Below are 21387 nucleotides of genomic sequence, written 5' to 3'. Positions count from 1 at the left end.
AATAATAAGCTAAATAGGTTAATTATTTTGGAGAATAATGAGTACCTTTAAGTAGAAAGTATATGTTTACATTAGTTATGATCCCACCACATAACTCCATGTAGTAAAAGAACAAGAGTTATGAAACTCTTAATGAAATTGGGGTTATGTCTGAGGGAATGTCTCTCATGGAGGAGTTAGAAGACCACATTTTCCTACCTATAAAAGGGAGTGTTTTAGTCATTCTCTACACAAAAAAGAAGAGAGGAAAAAAATCCTTAGTCTAAAGTGTGATTGTCGTGGATAATTTACAAGACTCCCCAAGTCCACTTAGTGATCTTGGCTTGTAAGAAAGCTCTAAGATCTTAGTGATAGTAACACACATCGATCCTAGAGAAAAGGTATGTATTATTCCGCATAAATCTCCGAGTTTAAATCCTCATCATGAAAGAAAATAGCGCATAGAGATAGATTGGTCACTTTATGAGAGAAAATATTCAGCAGGGGTTGGTACAAACAGACATTCTAACCAAGGCATTGTTGAAAGCACGGCATGAGTACTTGGTATCCAAAATGGGAGTGATAAATGTTTTTGCACCTACTAATTTGAGGGGAGTGTTGAGACTCGCATAACATGGACACTGCCATTAGACTGCAGTTAGTTAGGATATTAATTAGTATCAGCTAATTAGTCTATAAGTGGTGTGAGCTGTCAATGAGCTATTAGTAAGTTAGTGGGATGAGAGTCTGTTATTAGATATTTTATGTACACGCGTGGGAGGAGTATATAATCAGTAGAGTGTAATAGCATTTGTAAGCTAATTCATTTTTCTGCATTCAGTTCAATACAACAGTGAATTCCTTTATGCTTGTTCTCTTCTTCTAGCTAAGTTCTACAGGATCTTCCATGGATCCTCTGATTTAGCTTCATTGTTTTTACAACATACGGTGGGTCTTTCTGATATATTAATGATTGTCATTGCCGCAAAAACAAGAAAGGAGAAATAATGAAATGGAGTTTAGAGAGAAGATTTTCACCCCCCAACTTTCTCTGAAAATCAAACTCCCCCCTCAACTTTGAATAATAGTCATTTTCCCTCCTTTATCCTAATTGACTTTTTCAAATTCCTATTTTACCCTTACATTATCGACTTGTCTTTTTTTTCTTTTACTTCTTTAAAATCATGATTTTTTTAATCTCATTAATCTATGTAACAAATTTCCTTATTAAAAAATAAACATTATTGTAGAGATGGAAAAAGAAAAGTGAGAAATACTAGTTAATTATAAGCCCAGCAACTTAGGATTACAATAATGAAAAACTCATTCATATACAAATTAGGATTCAACTAATCAAACCTCAATATTTTAGGACTCCTTAAACCTGATGAACTTTGGAAACCGAATTAGTAGTACTAAAAGTACAATTAAGAAAATAGGTATGAGTTTCCTTTTATTTCTCAACTATTCGAAGCTAACGATAAGCTCAAGGACAACAAAATAAGAAAAATAATTGTGTAATTTGTGAACTGTAAAACGCATTAATAAGGATGAACTAAGGAACTGGTTGAGGCTATATATTTCACTTGGAAAGAGTTTGATCCTTAACTATGCGTCTAAATAATACATAAATAAAAAAGTAATTCTTATATATGACTTGATTCGCAAAAATAATCAAGATGTATATGTATAATTCCCATAGCTTTTCCAGGTAAATACTTATTTGTATTGGGTGTTTACACCAAATCGATGTAATTTACTATGGTTAAGTGATTTAATGAAATAAAATATACATTAATTAACCATGTTTATAAATTGATAGTTGTGTAGGTTCAAACACATATCATGCTTCGTTGTTTTAATGTAAACATCCGGTACGAATAAATTTATACCCTAGTGGAAAGTCTCAAAACTTCAACTTGCAAGAATCAAAACAAACTACTCCATTGCAACTCTTACACAATTTGAATGATGAAATAAAATAAAATATTTTAGAATCCTAAAGTTAAGTACGCAATAAACTACAGTACTACAAAAATATAGTATCAATTAAACCTACTAAAAACCTAATAACAGTATTGATATTCTCTTCATTCTTGAAGTCTGCAAATATCCGGATGTCTAGCTTTGGTTTAGCAAAATTAACCCTATCGGGCAGCAACATAGCCTAATAAGAAGGAGGCCAAGTCTCACAAGAAGTGCAATTGCAGAGATTTTGACGCATATTTCTAACTTGTGTGGTATACAAGGTGGTGGTTTGAATGCAACGTAACACATGAAACAGATTACAAATATCTCTACCAGCAAATAGAAGGTGAAGCAAAGACATCGCTCAAAACTAGAACAAACTGGTGCTTCATCATCTATGTCTGCCATCTTTGCTATAATTATTGATTTTGAGGGATATTTGTAGGAGAAAAAAAAAGTATAGAAGTCGTAGTAAATTCTTTCTTTCAAAAGGGTGTCTTGAACATGAGTAATTCATAAGACTTAGTGTCATATTAATAGTCATTGATTAGTCATTCCCATACAACCTAGGATTCAACAAATTAAACCGATCCTCAATATTTTAGGACTCGTCAAACCTAATAAACTTTGGAAACGGTATTGGTAATAAAAGCATAAATCAAGAAATATGTATCAATGTATGAATTTCCTTTTATTTATCAACTATTCGAAAGCTACAATTAGTTCAACAACAACATATTAATAAAATTAACTATTTAGTTTATGAATTATTAAGCGCATTAACAAGGATGAAATAGGGAAATGGTCGAGGGCTAGCTAACTTGGAAAGAGCATTCGGCTTTGGTCCTTAACTATGCGTTTAATAATTCGCAAATAAAAAATTAATACAAAATTAATTATTATAATATAGTTAGACCTCTTCATAAGAGTCATCCTGTATTACAAATTTTTTCTTAGAATCAATTTCATGTTAATACAAGTCTAAGAATATTCAGACAAATGATGCTATTATATAGAGATTGATTTAATATTATATGACTTGATTGACGAAAAGAATCAAGATGTATAGGTATACTTCCCATAGCTTCAGGAAAGTCTCAAAACTTCAACTTGCAAGAAATTAAAACAAACTAATTGCAACTCCTATATAATTTGAATGCTAAATTAAACTAACTAATTGCAACTCTTATATAATTTGAATGCTAAATTAAACAAACTATATAGAATCCTAAAGTACCAATAAATAAACTAATTATAAATCTACTAAAAATTATGACAAAATAATTAATGTAAAATTAAATGATCTTCTTTCCATACTTAAAGCCTGCAAATTAATCTCCTCCTCGGCAGCAACAATGGAAAACAAGAGCAAGGGCGAGTCTGACACAAAGTGCAATTGCAGAGATTTTGATGAATATATCTAACATATGTGGTAAACAAGGTGGTGGTTTGATGAATGCAACGTAACACATGAAACCGATTATAAATATTTCTACCAAGGAATAGAATATGAGGCAAAGGCAAGCTGGAAAACCAACAAAAGCTGCTTCACAACTTCCATCCTCTATGTCTGCCATATTAATTTACTTCTAGTAATATTTTGTAGAGAGCTGAGATTTTGAGGGATATTTATAGGAGAAAAAGTGTATAGAATAAGATAGCTATTCTTCCTCACGAGTCGAGGACTCGAGGGTATGTAAGTATTAATCAAACGCATAAATAAGAAGGAAAGAAGTGTACGAATTATACTAGAAGCACAACGAGAAAATTGGACAGGATTCGAATCCCCTTCCTTATTTCCCCTTTCCCTACCCCTATGTAATAATAACCAAAAAAAAATAAAAAAAAATTGGACAGCATATATATAAGGAAAATAATTCGCCACCATAAAAGGAAATAAATATGAATAATAAATAAGGAAATTAGTGTGAATTTGTACTAAAGGTATTCGATTTTTGGTTCTAATGCTTTTCCTAAATTATGGTGATGAGTATTCTTCAAATTCACATTCTCCATTGGAAATCATACTTTTAAGTTATAGCCTGTTTGACCAAGCTTATTTTTCCCTCAAAAGTACTTATTTTTTCAATAAGTGCTTATTTTAAAAAAAGTGAGGTGTTTGACCAAGCTTTTAGGAGAAAAGAAGTGCTTTTGGGGAGTGGAAGAAGCAGTTTTTCAAAAGGAAAAAAAAAATAGCTTTTGCCCAAAAGCATTTTTTGGAAAAGTACTTTTGAGAAAAATACACATAGAAGCACTTTTTAAAAGTTTGGCCAAACACTAATTGCTGCTCAAAAGTATTTTTTAAATTAATTGGCCAAACACAAATTGCTTTTAGCCAAAAATATTTTTTTGAAAAGTACTTTTTAAAATAAGCTGTTTTTAGAAGTTTGGCCAAATAGGCTATTAGTTCCGAGAAAGATTTATTTCATATATTATACAGTAAAGAAGTTTACACTCTTTATAAATTTACAAATTATAGTACTATGAGCAATTTCTTGAAACTACCGATTAATTAATATGTATTGCAACAGAAGTTTACACTCTTTATAAATTTAAAAATTATAGTAAATTATGAGCAATATCTTGAAATTACCGATTAATATGTATTGCAACAGTTACCTAAGATTCATCGTATTGTGTAAAAATTTCATATGTTGTATAAAAATTTCATATGCCAATTGCTTACTGTCACTTTCCTTCTCAAGTTATTTCCTCCTTTTATTCTCTATCTCAGATTTTTCATCCCTTTGTTCCCCTGGCCATCCATAACACCAGAATTAGTTTCACTGACTGTTACTTAGGTTTTATTTTATTATACTAAAGTTAGTATAATTTCTTTTTTAAGTGAAAAAGTCAAATCAAATTTACTAAAGTATCACAAAAGTCATTAAAAAAAAAAAAAAACTGTAATCAAAAGGCTAGTCATTTTTGCCTACTATTACAAAAACTTATTAGAAAGAAATAAAAGAAACATTTTATAGAATACTTAATCAAAATTGAGTGATTTTTTTTTACTATACAAGATTTTCTCAATAACTTAACTTCTGTGAAAGTTAGACAGAATTGAGTGACTTTTTGGTGGAAAAAATAGTTTGTGACTTCTAGTGGTATTCAACGTAAGTGCATTAGAATACCCCAATAACACTATACATATTTGGGTTTCCGGAATTTTCGTCGAGTTCTTATTTCTTTGTGTTACTCTTTTTTTTTTTTTTTTTTTGGACGATTGCTCTTCTGAGGTTTTATGTTCATTTTAGGATCAATTAATCTGAATTCACGCTGCCGGAGATATACTAAAGAGAAAAGAAATATTTCCAAAAATAATCATTTTTGTTATAAATATTATTTAAATATGGATGTCTATCTTTAGGAGAAACTTTAGGGTTTGTGAGGGTTTGTGACTTTGACACCAAGTTAACTTTCTCCTATAAATAGAGATGTTCTCTTCATTGTATAGAATCCCTTCAAGAGAAATAAGAACTCTCCCCTCTTCTCTCTTTCTCCACAATATTCTTCTTGCTTGCTTTATTATTTTATAACACGTTATCAGCACGAGACTCTATCACTCTTAATCTACAAATTCAAAATTCATGAGTTATGTTTTTTGGTTGGAATATGCTATTGTTCGGTCCCTCTGACCACAAAAGGCTTTGCTGAGGCAAGATTTGAGCTTTGACTTTATAGTCTTATTTTCTCACCCTTACAGGTAAGTAATTTTCTCTCTGGTAAATCTATTGCCATATTTCCTCAAAACAGTCTAGTGGGCGTTATGCTTACGTACTATATGTAAAAGAACAACAATATTTTCCATGACAAAGAACCGCATAAAGGCCTTGAATATTTGTATCCATTCTTTTTAGTGGATATTTAATTACGGGATAGCAAAACGTTAATTAGTTTGCAAGGCCTCGTATATGTACTATTTGAATTATCTAAAATTCCAATTATGCTTTTACATAATAATCTTATATTTATGTTTATGACCACTGGGAAGTGGTGATATTTCCATAGGATTATTGTGATTGTAAAGGAAGATATGTTAGAGAAATATTTGTATTTATGCCTCGATTTGCTCCTGAAGTAGCAATATCTTAAAGGAGGTTCTAAGTGATCACAATTTTATATGGTTAAGGCAAGTTCAGATGATTATGATTTGTTCATGAAGAATAGAACTTTTGATGGTATAAACACAGATCCATTCCCTGAAGTGAATGTGACAATATTTAGTAAAGATTATAAATACAGACGTGCTCTAAGTAGTGAGAATATCACGCCTCACCTCTAGAAGAGGTAGAATAATTGAGAAGAAATATCTGAATATTGTATTCTTTAATCCCGAAGTAGTAAACATTAAAATTTACTCCTGAAGAGGCAAATTTTGAAAGTACTCCTGAAGAGATAAACTTTGAGATTTACTCCCGAAGTGGTACGACTCTGAAATTTACTTTCGAAGTAGTAGAACCCTGAAACTTACTCTCGAAGTAGTAAGAATTTGAAATTTACTCATGAAGTAGTAAAATACTTAAATTTACTTCCGAAGTAGTAGAACTTTAAAATTTACTCCTGTCGTAGTAAAACTTTAAAAATTATTCCTGAGGTAATTAGATTTTGAACTTTACTCTCAAAATAATAAGGTTTTGAACTTTACTCTCGAAAAGTTCAACTTTGAAATTTACTTCTAATTAAGTAAAATAATGAAATTTTCTCCCCAAAATTTATTGTGGCTTTATAATGCATGTAAAGAGTTTTCTTACTTTTTCGCAAGCTTCGCTTTTGGTTATTTAAGTATTCACTATGTATTAAGCATTGACTCCATGATCCTTATCTGTTCGCCTTCAATTGATAAGATCCCGATCTCACCCATATGTGTTAGTGATTTATCTTAACTAATATATTTGAGTAAGCCAAAAAATGTATGGCTCCGTATTTCTATCACGGCCAATTCACCAAATGTGATGTTAGAATCAATTCATAGTCATGTGTAATGAAATCAAAAGTTATCTATCCTAAGTTGGTGCTTTATTTTTCACTAAGTTTGCATGTATAATTAATTTGAGGTTAAATATGACATCCTTGATTACCAATTGGCATGTAGAATTTGCTAATAGAAATATATTTGATTTTTCTATAATTGGAATGTTTAATCTCGAAAACAAAACTATGATAGGAATGTTAAACTCCTCCGATTAGATGGAGAGGTGTTAAAAAAAAAAAAAATAAAAAAAAATAACATGCTTATTACTCTTGGTTTTTTTATGAAGCATTTTGCTCACAATTGATCGGCTCAAATACATTGTGAGGTGCAAGTTATAGTATTACCTTATTTACTAAACAAAATGGTTTGACGTATTTACGAATTATTTATGGTGCACTTGTTGTGCTTTCGAAATGTTTATATTTAATTTGCTTTAATTTTCTTAAAATTTTGGGATGTACTATTAAGGAATAGTTCTATATGTCTTTTGGCAGTCTAGAAGTATCGGTATAACTTTTGACAAGTAGAAAAAGTTTGGGAAATATATTAAAGCGGACTCAGAGAAATAATGAGCTATTGAAAATTATGTATAAAGCTCATCTAAATGACCAAGTTTTATTCCCTGAAGTGAATGAAGAAATACCACAACACACCTCCTGAAGAGATAAAATAGCAAAAGATATAGATGTTATTTTGTGGTATGAAGGTCATTGCTGCACGTACTTGTCGTACGTCAAATTATCTTGGATACTTTTATTATAAATCATTCCAAGGAAAATGAAAAAGATTTTATAGAATATTTTCTATTATAACCACATTGATAGCATGATTAGTTGTTATTGATTTTCCTGAAGGAAATAACAAATTCATGTATTTTTCTTGATTGAGGATGTAATATTTCTGTGGTCACCGCTAAGATACAAAATATTCGGACATTAATAGCAAATCTCCCAAGAAGGAGATGTTTGAAATCTTGAAGTTTAGAACTTAATGTTTAATCATTTATAAATTGTATTGTCTTTAGATGTCCATTTAATTACTATTTATTTCATGACACCGCGGTGTCTAGCTAAAACTCTTTTATGATACCAAAGAGATATCGAGCAATATTTGGTAGTTAAAAAATTAATGATCAAGGTCCAGAAGAGCCTAATCATTTGTCTACAAGTATCATGACACCAGTAGTGTCCGAACAATATGTGATTATGGAGAATAAATTAAAGGCTCCTAAAGAGCTTATATATTATTATGTCATTCATCCTAGATTGTAATATTTGAAGGTGTGATGATCGAAACAAAAGTTCTAGTAAACCCGAAGTTTACTAAAGTAAATGACTATCATATTGAAGATTTAAATGATTGGAGGACTAAATATCTTCAAAATATCATAGTGGAAAAGAAATATGAATATGAAAGGTTACTCGATTTGTACAACAAATGTAAGCATGATGAATTGCATGCCACAATAAACCAGAAGTTTATTGGTACAAAAATAATTCATGTCATAGTAAACCAGAAGTTTACTAAAACAAATAACACATGGTATGGTAAACCTGAAGTTTACTAGTATAGATAATTTTATCAGTTGGCATGAGCAATTTGGCCATCCGATTCAAATATGATGTGCAGATTGAATATTCGACATATATTGAAGAACTTGAAGATTCTTCAAGAATTTATTTGTGTTGCTTGTTCCCATGATGAGTTTATTATACTAGCTAATGTTGGGATTGCATCCCTAAATTACGGAAAAAATATATAAAAGGTGAATATGGGCCCGTTCACCTGTTATGTGATGTCTTAAATAGATGCATCGATAAGACAGTCACATGTGCGTTTATTGTCAACTTTGCGCTTTGACATATGCAAAGTTACTTGCTCAAAAACGATTGAGTTGAGAACGCAATTTTCAGATTATGTAATCAAGATAATTCATCTTGTTAATGCTAGTTTGTACCAAGCCGGTTTGGCGTTGAATGCCTCCGATAAATAGCTAAACCATTGCTTATGAGAACAAAGCTTCACGTGGTGGTCGAGATATGATATATTGTATACAACATCATTTGTATGCTTCGGACCAATAAATTATGATAATTCTCCCTTCACAATTGGTTCGGGGTTAGGAACCGATATTTCCATCTAACGCTTTTTTGTGGGGTATATGATTAATTAATCTACCATGATGCACAAAGATGAATTCCCCTAAAGAAGATGGGATATATGTTAGTTTTTCTAACATAAGGGGGAGAGAATAAGCAGCTGAGGAATATGTTATGAATTATCATTAGTGTGATCCTCATTCAAAAGATAATTCAACTCAAATGCCGAAGCATTTGCTTGACCCAAAATTAATTTCTAATTTCAGCTGTAAAATGCTCCTATTAAATTCATATCCACGAAGGACGAGTCTACGGCATGCATGCATGAAGCGTGGTAGACTAATCGGTTCCAAAACGCAATAATCATTGAAAAGAAAGAGGAGTAAATGATCAATGATCATTATAAGGAGGCAATGTGCTCTTGAAGAGCCTTCGACATAACACTTCATTAAACCTCATGAGAGGTTTAGGTACCTAAAATAATGAAAGTGATGAGATCTCAATAAGTTATGTCATATTGCGAACCGATATAAATGATATATCATTGACAAAATCTTTGGTACAATATAGCGCAATATTGTAAAAGATTGCGAGGATTTAAATTCTACGCCTATTAAAGCATGCTAACATAGAAATTATTATCAAGTGAAATGATGCATCTTGCTAAGCGTAAAGCTTATTGGACCTGCAGTCCAGACACCAGAAGATATCACATCATTTTGATAAATATTGTCACTTGAAAAAATTTATATGAAAATTCCTGAAGAATTTTAAATGCACAAGCATTTACAAGTTGTAGAAATTTATTCATAATTCTTATATGAATTAAGTTAAGCAAGGTGAACGCGATTTTATCATCTTAATGAATATTTACCGACTAAGGGCACAAATGACTCTATTTATCCTTACGTCTTTGTGAAAGTCAAAAACTCATATTGGTTAGTGCAAGTTGATGACTTGAGAATTATTGAAACTCTTGAAGAGTTTTCAAAAGAAATAGATTATCTCTTGAAAGAAGTTGAAATGAGAAACTTGCGAATTTTTTGGTCTGAAGTGCCATATCTTTATGCAATTGATTCATTTATATATTTTGCTATGACTATGGAGGATTATAGCCATACGATGTTGTTCTACATGAGAGTCTAGTCATGTAAAGATATCATCTGTTTATAAAGCAAGTCAGGAATACACTTGCAGTGATTTCAATAATATCACATACCATTGCAACTCTATCCAAAGACTGAAGATGCAGCAAAAGATACATAGCCCAACTAAAGAGAGGATTCATAAAAGCACAAGTCATGCTTCATCAAAGTTGTTCTTCACACACGAGCTCCGAGAAGAATGGTGATATCAACGTGCAAGAGATTTGTTCGAGCGTTAATATGACCGATTTATTCACTAAGTCTATACCAACTAAAACCAAGTCTATAGCAATCGCAACTCTCAAGTGAAGATGTGAAGATTCAAGTTTTTGGATTGAAGTTCTCATCGTGGGGAGTTAATACGTGTTGTACTCTTTTTCCCTTTCAAGGTTTTTGTCCCACTGGGTTTTTCCTTGTAAGGTTTTTAATGAGGCAACCAAATAGCGTATTATTACAAATGTGTACTCTTTTTCCTTCACTAGATTTTTTTCCACTGGGTTTTTCTAGTAAGGTTTTAACGAGGCACATTATCTACCAAATAGACATCCAAGGGGGAGTGTTATAAATATTATTTAAATATGGATGTCTATCTTTAGGAGAAACTTTAGGGTTTGTGAGGGTTTGTGACTTTGACACCAAGTTAACTTTCTCCTATAAATAGAGATGTTCTCTTCATTGTATAGAATCCCTTCAAGAGAAATAAGAACTCTCCCCTCTTCTCTCTTTCTCCACAATATTCTTCTTGCTTGCTTTATTATTTTATAACAATTTTCAGAATTTAACTCTGAGAGTTGATGCTACTCTTACCTTATTTTTATTGTTGAGTCATAACAGGTGAACAAAGAAAAAGTTCATAACGGAATCTCATATGCTAGAGAAACGCGAAATAGATCTTCCCAAATTTAGCGTAGTATCCGTTAGGCAGAATGTGCCTAATATCTAAAGACTTCTTTAAATCTTTTTACACATCAGATTAAAATCACGTGACTATTATTTTACACTCACGCGCTTAACGTTATTTGGAATCACTTGAATTTAGAAAAGCCAAGTACGAATAATTTAAACCACTTATTGTAAAACAAAATATTATAGAATCCTAAAGTACTACTATAATAAACTATAGTACGACTTCAAAATCACCTAAACCTAGTGAAATCATAACCAAAAAAAAAAAAAAAAAGTTAAAGTAAAATTATTGATCTTCTCTTCATATTTTAAGCCTGCAAATATCTGCTATACCCCTCGGCAGCAGCAACATCGCCTAATGAGAAAGAGGCTAAGTCTCACAAGAAGTGCAATTGCAGAGATTTTGACGCATATTTCTAACTTATGTGGTATACATGTTGGCGGTTTGAATGCAACGTAACACGTAAAACTGATTACAAATATTTCTACCACCAAACAGAAGGCCAAGGAAAGGCATGCTAGACAACCAATTAAACCACCTGCCATAGCTATTTGTTGAGAGCTGAAATTTTTGAGGAATGTTCTTGTAGGAGTATCTTGAATCTGTGAAGTATAGCTTGACTTTAGGGCCATATTTATAGTAGGAGCATTAAGCCGTTCGTATAGTAAGAAACCTCGTTCCTATACAACTTGGGATTCAACTAATTAAACAGAACCTCAATATTTCAGGACTCGCTAGACCTAATAAACTTTGGAAACAGAATTAGTACTACTAAAAGTATAAATAAGGAAAATATGTATGGATTTCCTTTTATTTCTCAACTATTCGAAAGCTTACAATTAGTTCAAGAACAACAAATAAAAAAATTATTATTTAACTTATGAATTATTAAGCGCATTAATAAGGAAGAAATAATAAAATGATCGAGAGCTAGCTCACTTGGAAAGAGCATTCGACTTTTGGTCTTTAACTATGCGTTTAATAATTCACAAACAAAAATTAAACAATTATAGTACAGTTAGAGTGTGAGACCTTTTTATAAGAGTCATCCTCTATATATAACAACATTTTACCATAACGGTCAAGCTTTCTTTAGAATCATTTTTTGTTATGTTATATGACTTGGCAAAAAGAAATCAACATGTATAGGTATAATTCCCCTAGCTTCAGGAAAGTCTCAAAACGTCAACTTGCAAGAAATTAAAACAAACTATTGTAACTCTTACATAGCTTGAATGCTAAAACAAACCAAAGTATATATAATCGTAAAGTACCAAAAATTAAACTAATTACTAAAAATTATGACAAAAAAATTAATGTAAAATTAGATGATCTTCTCTCCATACTTAAAGCCTGCAAATTAATCTCCTCCTCGGCAGCAACAATGGAAAATAAGAGCAAGGGCGAGTCTGACACAGAGTGCAATTGCAGAGATTTTGACGAATATATCTAACATATGTGGTAAACAAGGTGGTGGTTTGATGAATGCAACGTAACACATGAAACCGATTATAAATATTTCTACCAACGAATAGAATATGAGACAAAGGCAGGCTGGAAAACCAACAAAAGCTGCTTCGCAACATCCATCCTCTATGTCTGCCATATTAATTTACTACTAGTAGTATTATTTTGTTGAGAGCTCAAAAACTTTTGTTGAGAGCTGACACTTTGAGGGATATATATAGGGGGGGAAAGGCCATAGAATGTGGTAATTTTTTCTTAAGAGTCGAGGAGGGTATGTATTAATTAAACGCATAAAGAAGGAAGAAAGAAGGAAATAAGTATGAATTATACTAAAAGCATAAGTAAGGAAATAATTGGACAGCATGCATATATATATATATATATATATATATATATATATATGGAAATAATTATGAGGAATAAAAAAGGAAATTAGTGTGACTTACCAAAAGTATAAATAAGGAAATTTAGTATGAATTTCTTTTCTCTTTTTCTTTTTCTCTCTAACTATTGTAAAGGTAACAATTAGTAGCCGTTCGTGTAGGGGCTTAGTACTTCATCGGTGTCTGAAAAAATTCCTCTTTTGCTTCCTGAGTTGGTGTATTGCTTGGTCGATTTTTGGTTAATTTAAAGGTTTTCATACTCATAGTTTTCAGAGGAAATATGGTGATCATATTGAAGAAGTATTCTTCAAAGTCACATTCTCCATTGGAAATCATACTTAATTTCGAGAAAGATTTATGTCATATATTAAACAGTGGAGAATTTTTACACTCTTTATAATTTTACAAATTATAGTAAACTATGAGCAATTTCTTGAAATTACCGATGAATTATGTATTGCAACAGTTACCTAAGATGTTAACCAAAAAAAAAAAAGAAGTTACCTAAGATTCACCTTATTGTGTATAAATTCCATATAATATTAATTGCCTACTATCGGCTGCCCTTCTCAAGTTATTTCTTCCTTTTATTCTCTATTTACTATACCAAAGTTACTAAAATATGTTCGTAGTGAAAAAGTCAATCAATTTTACTAAAGTATCACAAAAATCATAAAAAATTGTTATCAAAAGGACAGCCATTTTTGCCTACTTTAAAAAAAAACTTATTAGAAAGAAATAAAAGAAACATTTTTAATTATATGATACTTAATCAAAATTGAATGATTTTTTTATTATAAAAAATTTGCTCAATAATTTAATTTCTGTGAAAGTTAGACAAAATTGAGTTATTCTTTCATGGGAAAAACAGTTTGTGACTTCTAGTGGTATTCAACGTAATTTAGAATACCCCAATAACATATTTGGGTTTCAGGAATTTTCGTCGAGTTCTTATTTCCCTGGGTTACTCTTTTTTCGATTTCTCTTCTGATGTTTTATATTCATTTTAGGATCAATTAACCTAAAAAATTTCACGTTGCTCTTTTTTTTAAATGGTTTTTCTTCTGATGTTTTATATACTTTTTAGGATGAATTAATCTAAATTCACGCTGCAGAATGTATACTAAAGAGAAAAGCACTATTTCCAACAAAAAAAATCATTTTCAAAATTTAACTCTGACTCATGCTACTCTTATTGTTATTGTTGAACTAGAAAATTTACCAGCGCTTCGCGAGGCTATAGATTATCTCATTAAACTTGCAATTAATTTTTCTTTCTAATATTTGGACATTAATATTTTAAAAAAAAAACAATTTTTCGTAAAAAAAAATTAAAATGTTGAGAATATTTTTCCTTGATATATTTTTGTGTACATAAAAAGTATGAATTCTTCGACTTCCCGGCATAATATACACTTGAATGCCTTAAGCAAAATGAAATTAAATGTTCATAATGCTTAACATAAAACAAAAACAAATAATTATATAATGTAAGGCATATATAAAAAAAATCTAAAACAAATTTAGTAACGAATCATTGTTGTAGTTATACAACGGGGTCTCTTCGAACAGTAAATATCCCTGCTTTGACGATTAGTCATTCAAGGCAGGGAAAGGGATCACCGATTAGTCGTCAAATGCACTGATCAATGCGGTACAATTAAATTATAAAATAATAATCAAGACATTAAATATGCATATAAGCTTTTCTATTTTTCTTTTGAATTTGTAATTACTTCTCTTTATTAAAAAGATTTTATCAAACAAAATGCGTAAAAGAGCATACAAGTTTTCTAAATAAAAAAATGTAAGTAGGGTTAAAGTAACACAAAGCTTATTCACGGAGAGCTAATTGTTGGTAGTGCGTGCAGCAATGATTATTAGTTTAGACATTAGCTAAGAACTACACGGAACAAATTATTTAATAAAATATTTGAAGGAAAAAGTTTTAAAATAAGAGAAATAATACTGTGAGAAAATGTTAAAGTTGAATTTGTTGATTCAAATCTAGTCAAATCAACAATTTTGGAAATTTTTACTACTGACCTCATTAGTATCATGTTAATGATCACCTTTAAGAATTTAAACCGAGTCGAATAACACCACCAAAAGAGAAAAACGAATCCAAAATAGAAAAGAAAAAAATTAGATAAGCTATATGATTAGATGATAGCGCGTATTCTTAAATTTATGATTGAACTCTACAGATTGCGTGGATAATCATCATCACATCTTATTCGCATATTTTCCACAGACACGATTGTTATCACGTATTCTTATTTGCATAAATAATATATCAATCACTACCATACAACTTTGATTTTTTGGATTTTTCAACTCTGTAATTTTTATCATGAGATTTTTAGATTATTGAACAAACAAATTCAAACGGAACTTAAACAAAACAGAGCTACTAAAAATAACAAAATAATAATAAGGAAGCATATTAATGGAATAGAAACCAGAACCAATATGACAAATATAAAGTTGTTAAAATAGGTGATGGTTATGTTATGTTTTAAATATTTTTTTTTTTATGTAAGTGAAGCGATTCAATTTGCTTTTCCTTGATTCAATATGGTTTTTTTCTTTAGCAAAATTTCAGCCAAATAAAAAAAGTAGAGAACTTTTATCGTACTTTCTCGTCCATGCCAATTATAATTGTCAGTTTTCCTTCTTGAGTCTCCTTGCAAAATTGTCATTCTTCTGCAAAATCATGAAAATAATTATATAGTATTTTCTTTACGTTGGTTAGCTTCTCTTATCATTTCATTGCTATAAATAATTTAAAAATTTTGAAGAGCGAAAAATAATAATTGAGAGACACCATACATGCACAGTAGATGAAATTGTAGAAGATGCACAACTATATGCCCAAAAGTAGAAGCCAGGGTACTGTTAAACTTCAAAGCATAAATTAGTGATAATAAGTAGGGTAAATAGAAAGGAATAAACTCTATGTTGATATCTAAGTAGTGCACAACATAAAGCAACAACGGCAAAGAAACTCTCTTATACTGAAAGTAATGGACAGTTGAAACAGATAAATTTAGCAGTTTACCATTGATTTTTAATAGAGAAATGTGTGGGCATAGAAATAGCTGTGAGTTAATTCAGCAATAACCAAGGAGAGAGAAAAGTTGAATTTGACACTTTAAAAGGAAACGTCTAAGGAGAGAGGGAAGTTAGTTTTTATTTATTTTTTATTTTTTAAACGTTTCAGTAACAATGAAGGAGAGAGAACGTAAAATTTTGAGACCACTATTTGTAAAAGGCAACGTTTTGAAACATTGGAGACAACTATTCTGAGAGGTTATGTCTAATCATTATTTTTATTAATTAATTTAAACAATTTAAAAATGAGATAAAAAGCAAAACTTTGGGAATAAAGATAAATAGATTTACTAGTTTTAAAGGCATGCCACATCGGCGAGCTTATGCCTAGCTTTATATATTTATATATATAGATCATAACAGGTGAACAAAGAAAAAGTTCATAACAAAATTTCATATGCTAGAGAAACGTGAAATAGATATTCCTAGATTTATTGTACTAATTTCTTTTAGGCCAAATGTGCCTAATGTATAAAGACTTCTTTAACAAAAAATTGTGCATCAGATTAATATGATAGAGTTATTATTTTATACTCTCAAGCGTCTAACGCCATTTGAAATCACTTAGATTATAGAAAAGTCAAGTACGTATAAATAATTTAAATCAATTATTATTTGAGGGGTAACGATTATAAAAAAACTCAAAGACATGAGATAATTAGTACCTGACGGAATTTAAGAGAAATTTAAATAACACGCTAAATTTAATAGATCTAGACAACCTTTCTTTTTGTCCTTTTCAAACCGCATATAAGTATCTAGAACGCAGTTGATACGTAACAACCCACACTATTAAAGAAATTATTATCAACATTAAAATTCGACATAAATAAATAAACTTAAAATGAAAGCCGATAGTAAAGCCAGGAAGGTCGTGGCATTTATTAGACCATAAAAAGGCTATACACTACCGGAGAGCGCACCAAAATCCGGTGTACCTCACCGTTTATCAGCCACTCAAAAGTAAGAAAGAAAAAAAAAACATCTTTCATTTATTACTCATCATCTTCTTAAACTCCTCAAAACAAACATAACCATCACCGTCAGCATCAACGGACGTGATCATTCTAGTACAATCCTGAATCGTACAATTCTGTCCCAAACGGTTAAGGATCTGATGAAGCTCCGTTGCAGAAATTCTTCCGTTATGATCCTGATCATAAAGATCAAACGCTTCCTTAAGCTCCTTAGCACCACCGTCAACAGAATCGTCGTTTTTGCAAAAATCAGCAAATTCTTCTAGGTTAATGCAACCGTCCTTGTCGGTATCGATTTCGGACATCATACGTGCAACTTCTTCCGGTGAAGTGTCGGATCCTAATGTTGGGAAAACCAAGGTAAATTCACAATAATAAATATTTCTTATTAGCAAATATAGCTCTAAATATTAGGATAATATTTTTAGTAAATATCCAAATTATCTTGAATCGTGATATGCATTGTCCTCAGAAGTTAAATGTTTCTCTATGATTAAATAAATTCATCTCTAAATTTAATTAGAGGATACATCAGTGGCGGACTAGAATATTCGCCAAGGGTTCAAAATAGGGAAAAAAAAAAAAAAAAGTAAACACGAGAAGATTTCAAAGGGGATCCAATAGCTACTAGTATATATACATAAAAAAACAAAAAAAATTTAACTATATATAAATATTGTAATTTTCTGCCGAAGAGGTTTCGGATCACCCCTAAACCTACCTGGCTCATACCAGCAAGTTTTGAAAGGAAAATAAAATACTACAACAATAAAAGGACAGTAAAACAAAATAAAAAGCCAATTAAAAGAGTGGAAACGTGTGGGAGATGGGAAAGGTGAAGAAAGATTTCTTGATTAATACTGCTAAAGGATGAATGTCTTAGAGATTTATCGCCACCCATTCTATGATTATTATGACACTTATTAACAATTGCCGAGTGTTAAAAACATTTGAAATATAAGTATACCTAGGGCTTTGAGCACGCCTGAAAGTTCGTCACCGGAGATCATGCCGTCGCCGTTGGCGTCGAAGCGAGCGAATACTTTTTTCACTTCTTCCATGTCTTTAAGGTATGCTGAGGGCTTGGTACCTTCGTTAGCCATTGTTAAGAAAAGACTTTATGTGTGAATTAATGGAGAAAAGACGTTATAGGGAATATGGAGGGAGATTTATGGGGGGGATTTATATAGGGAGTGATATAGAGACGTAATGAAGGGTGCTGTATTAGAGATAGAGAGTTGATTTCTCGTGACCAGTTGAAGCCAACGGATTTAATATTTCTCCCATTAATTGGAAGAGGAAAAAAATACTAGTAATTGTTTTACATAAAATTTGTTATTTACAAAATATCACCCCCTCTGTCCCAAAAAGGTTGTATTAGTTTAACTTGGCACGGATTTTAAGAAATAAATGTAGACTTTTGAAATGTGTGATCCAAAACAAGCCTTAAATATTTGTGTGGCTGTAGATCATCTCATAAGGTTAAATTGTTTCTAAATATAAAAAAGTGCTAATCTTTTTAGGACAGATTAAAAAGAAAAGGAAGACAATTTTTTTGAGACGGGTGGAATAATTAGTATTTTTTAATTTATTCAACACAAATTCAATTAAATATTCATTCATTCTTAATTAGAAGTCTCACATTCGAGCTCGATATGAAATCCCTTAACACCCCCAATATAAAACATTTTGGCGCGAATCCAATTAAATTTAGTCTGCTCAACGTAACATGGGGTGAGAAATCAAAGAGAAAAAAACACGCGATTATATGAGTCGTTAGTGTTCGTTGGCTTCATTTGAGTTTGTTTTTGAAATAAGTCTTTTTTAAGTATTTTCTCAACTCGTAGCTACGTATAATTAAAATATCAAATTACGTTACAATGCTAAAGTCTTTGTTTTTTAATGTATGAAACTCACGACGATCGAGTACTCCGACAACTCAGGTCAAGAGAATATATGTATAATCTTTTTGATGCTGGTACATTAATTAAGTAAAACTTGTTGTCCTAAATATTCAAAGTTGAAGTTAAGTGGGAGTTACGGAAAATCATATTAATAGTAATGAATACGTGAAATTTAATAAATAGCATTTAATTTTTAATTTTTTTTTAATGAGTTCCAAATAAATGGAAGAGAAGGAAGTATCATTTTACGTTTTATTAATGGAAAATCAAAAGGGAGTAATTACCCTTTTTTCGTTAAAAATGGAGTGATTGACTAATGAAATTAATATAAAAATTTATGGTGAGATCAATTTGATCCGGAGGTCTTGAATTTGAAGTATAAAAAAAAAATTGATATAAAAATGCTTTCCTTTGAGTAGATTTTGTGCATTGTAAACGGAAATTAATTGGAATCTCAAAATAAATATTCCCTTTGTCCTCATTTATGTGATACACTTTTCTCTTTAGTCTGTCCCAAAATAAAAAAGATACATTTCTATATCTAAAAATAATTTAACTTAAAATTTCTCATTTTACCTTAACGAAATGATCTATAGGCATGCAAATATCTACGATTTAATGTAGACCATAAATTTCAAAAATCTTATTTTTCGAGGGGTATATAGGACATTAAATTGGAAGTTATTAATATCAACAATAGCCACAAAAAGTGGATGGGAGGGTGATATGATCTATGTGACATGTTGGAACCGAGTGAGCCGCGTGGTACGGGGGCGTGTGTAAGACGTGTTGCGTCCTTTTCGGTTAGAAAGATTGACGAACCCGACTAACTACCATTGACTCCATATCTATTCATGGAGAAGATGCCCTACTTTAGTAGGATAATAATTACTCCGTCAGTTCATTTTTATTTATCCATTATTTTTAAAATAAATTTTTATTTTTACTTATAATTTTTCACATATCAAGATAAGATAAATTTATTTTTTCTGTTTTACCCTTAACATTAATTATTCATTCTAAATTATTTTTCAAAACCAATATAATTATATAGCAATTAATATGGACATCATGTTAAAATACACTTTATTTATTATTTTTTTAAACAGCGTGAAAAGTCAAAAGTGAACAAGTAAAAGTGAACGGAGGGAGTAAAACTTAAAATCACGCTACAAGCTGAACCAATAAGATTTAGTTTTAGAAAAAGAATAAGACTTTTATTAGTTTGGTTTTGTGTTTTTATACACTATTTGTAAAATTACTCTTTTATAACAACCTGTAGCATTGTTTTGTTGTTATAAAGCCACATATAAAAATAGAATCTCTAAAATAACTAATAAGAGGTCTAGTATTTTAACCAAATTTCCAAATCTTTAATACTGATTTTAGCAAAAGAATATTACATTTCGGTCATTAAAATTATTTTCGTTGAAGGGACCGTGTTTATTTGTATTTTATTTCGATAAAAGTTTTTCATTTTGTAAGGGTCAAAGTATAAAGCATTTATGTGAGACAATAATTTATTCGTTGATTAATATAATTCCTGCCATATGTAATCTATCAAACAATTACTTTTGAGGTCTTAAATTTAATTTTGTTTGTTATGTTGAAAAGATAAAAATAAAAGATATTTTCTTGAATAGTTATTTTTAAAGTTTTCATTCTTTAAATTATTATTTTTTTAAAATTTTTCTTAAAAAACAATTTTCGCTCTAAGTCTTAAAGAATTCACTCAATTCCCCGTCTATGAAAAGTATGAAATGTGTAAATCTGAGCGAAATGTTTAATACAGTTTTCATATATAAAATTTTGAGCGATTTTTTAAGCCTATTTTATGAAAGTTGTATACAGTGTTATTATAATTGTATTAATTTTCCAGAAACCTAACATGAAGTTTATACACAAAAAATGTGAGCAAAATTCTAAGCCTTGAGTGAGATATACATTTTTCATATACAAAATTTTGATCGAAAGTTTTAACCCTTGAACCGGATATACACATTTCGTAAAGTTTTCATACACAATTTTTGAGCGAACATTTAAGCTTTGAGCTTGATATATACATATTTCATACAACTTTTATACACCCAATTTTGAGGGATTTTTAATCCTTGAGTAAAAGAAAAAAAATCAATTTTTTTTAAAAAAAACATTGTTTATAAAATGTTTTTTAAGAAAACTTAACTTTTTAGAAGAAAAAAATGAGCGAAAACTTCATATAGATTTATCTATTGATATATTTTGTAAACTGAAAAATTTCATTATATTTTATTTTGTAAATGCTTTCCTTATTATTATCTATATAAACTATAGGTCAATCACCCAAGTTAATAGCAGCCAAATTGAATAGAAAAACTTACAGCCCATAATTATCTCTGAGACTTATTTATTAGTAATAGTTACCTTTTTTTTTTTAAATTATATTTGATAGCTTAATTATTTATCAATTTACCATCTATAACTTGTTTT

At 30.3% G+C, this 21387-nt stretch overlaps 1 protein-coding gene across 1 annotated transcript; it reads right to left on the bottom strand.

The window, feature by feature from the left end:
* Nucleotides 1–16895: 16895 nt before the first annotated feature.
* On the bottom strand, nt 16896–18211 carry LOC132052319 (calcium-binding allergen Ole e 8-like). Its single transcript, XM_059443806.1, has 2 exons — nt 17982–18211; nt 16896–17354 (listed from the first exon to the last, which is right to left on the bottom strand). The coding sequence occupies exons 1-2, from the start codon at nt 18115–18117 to the stop codon at nt 17026–17028; spliced, it is 465 nt and encodes a 154-aa protein (XP_059299789.1). The 5' UTR covers nt 18118–18211; the 3' UTR covers nt 16896–17025.
* Between the last annotated feature and the right edge of the window lie 3176 nt (nt 18212–21387).

The sequence above is a fragment of the Lycium ferocissimum genome, chromosome 4 (genome assembly GCF_029784015.1).
Source record: "Lycium ferocissimum isolate CSIRO_LF1 chromosome 4, AGI_CSIRO_Lferr_CH_V1, whole genome shotgun sequence".
NCBI lineage: Eukaryota > Viridiplantae > Streptophyta > Magnoliopsida > Solanales > Solanaceae > Lycium > Lycium ferocissimum.
Note: the sequence above shows the minus strand (reverse complement) of the source record. Positions and strands in the feature narration are given on the sequence as shown.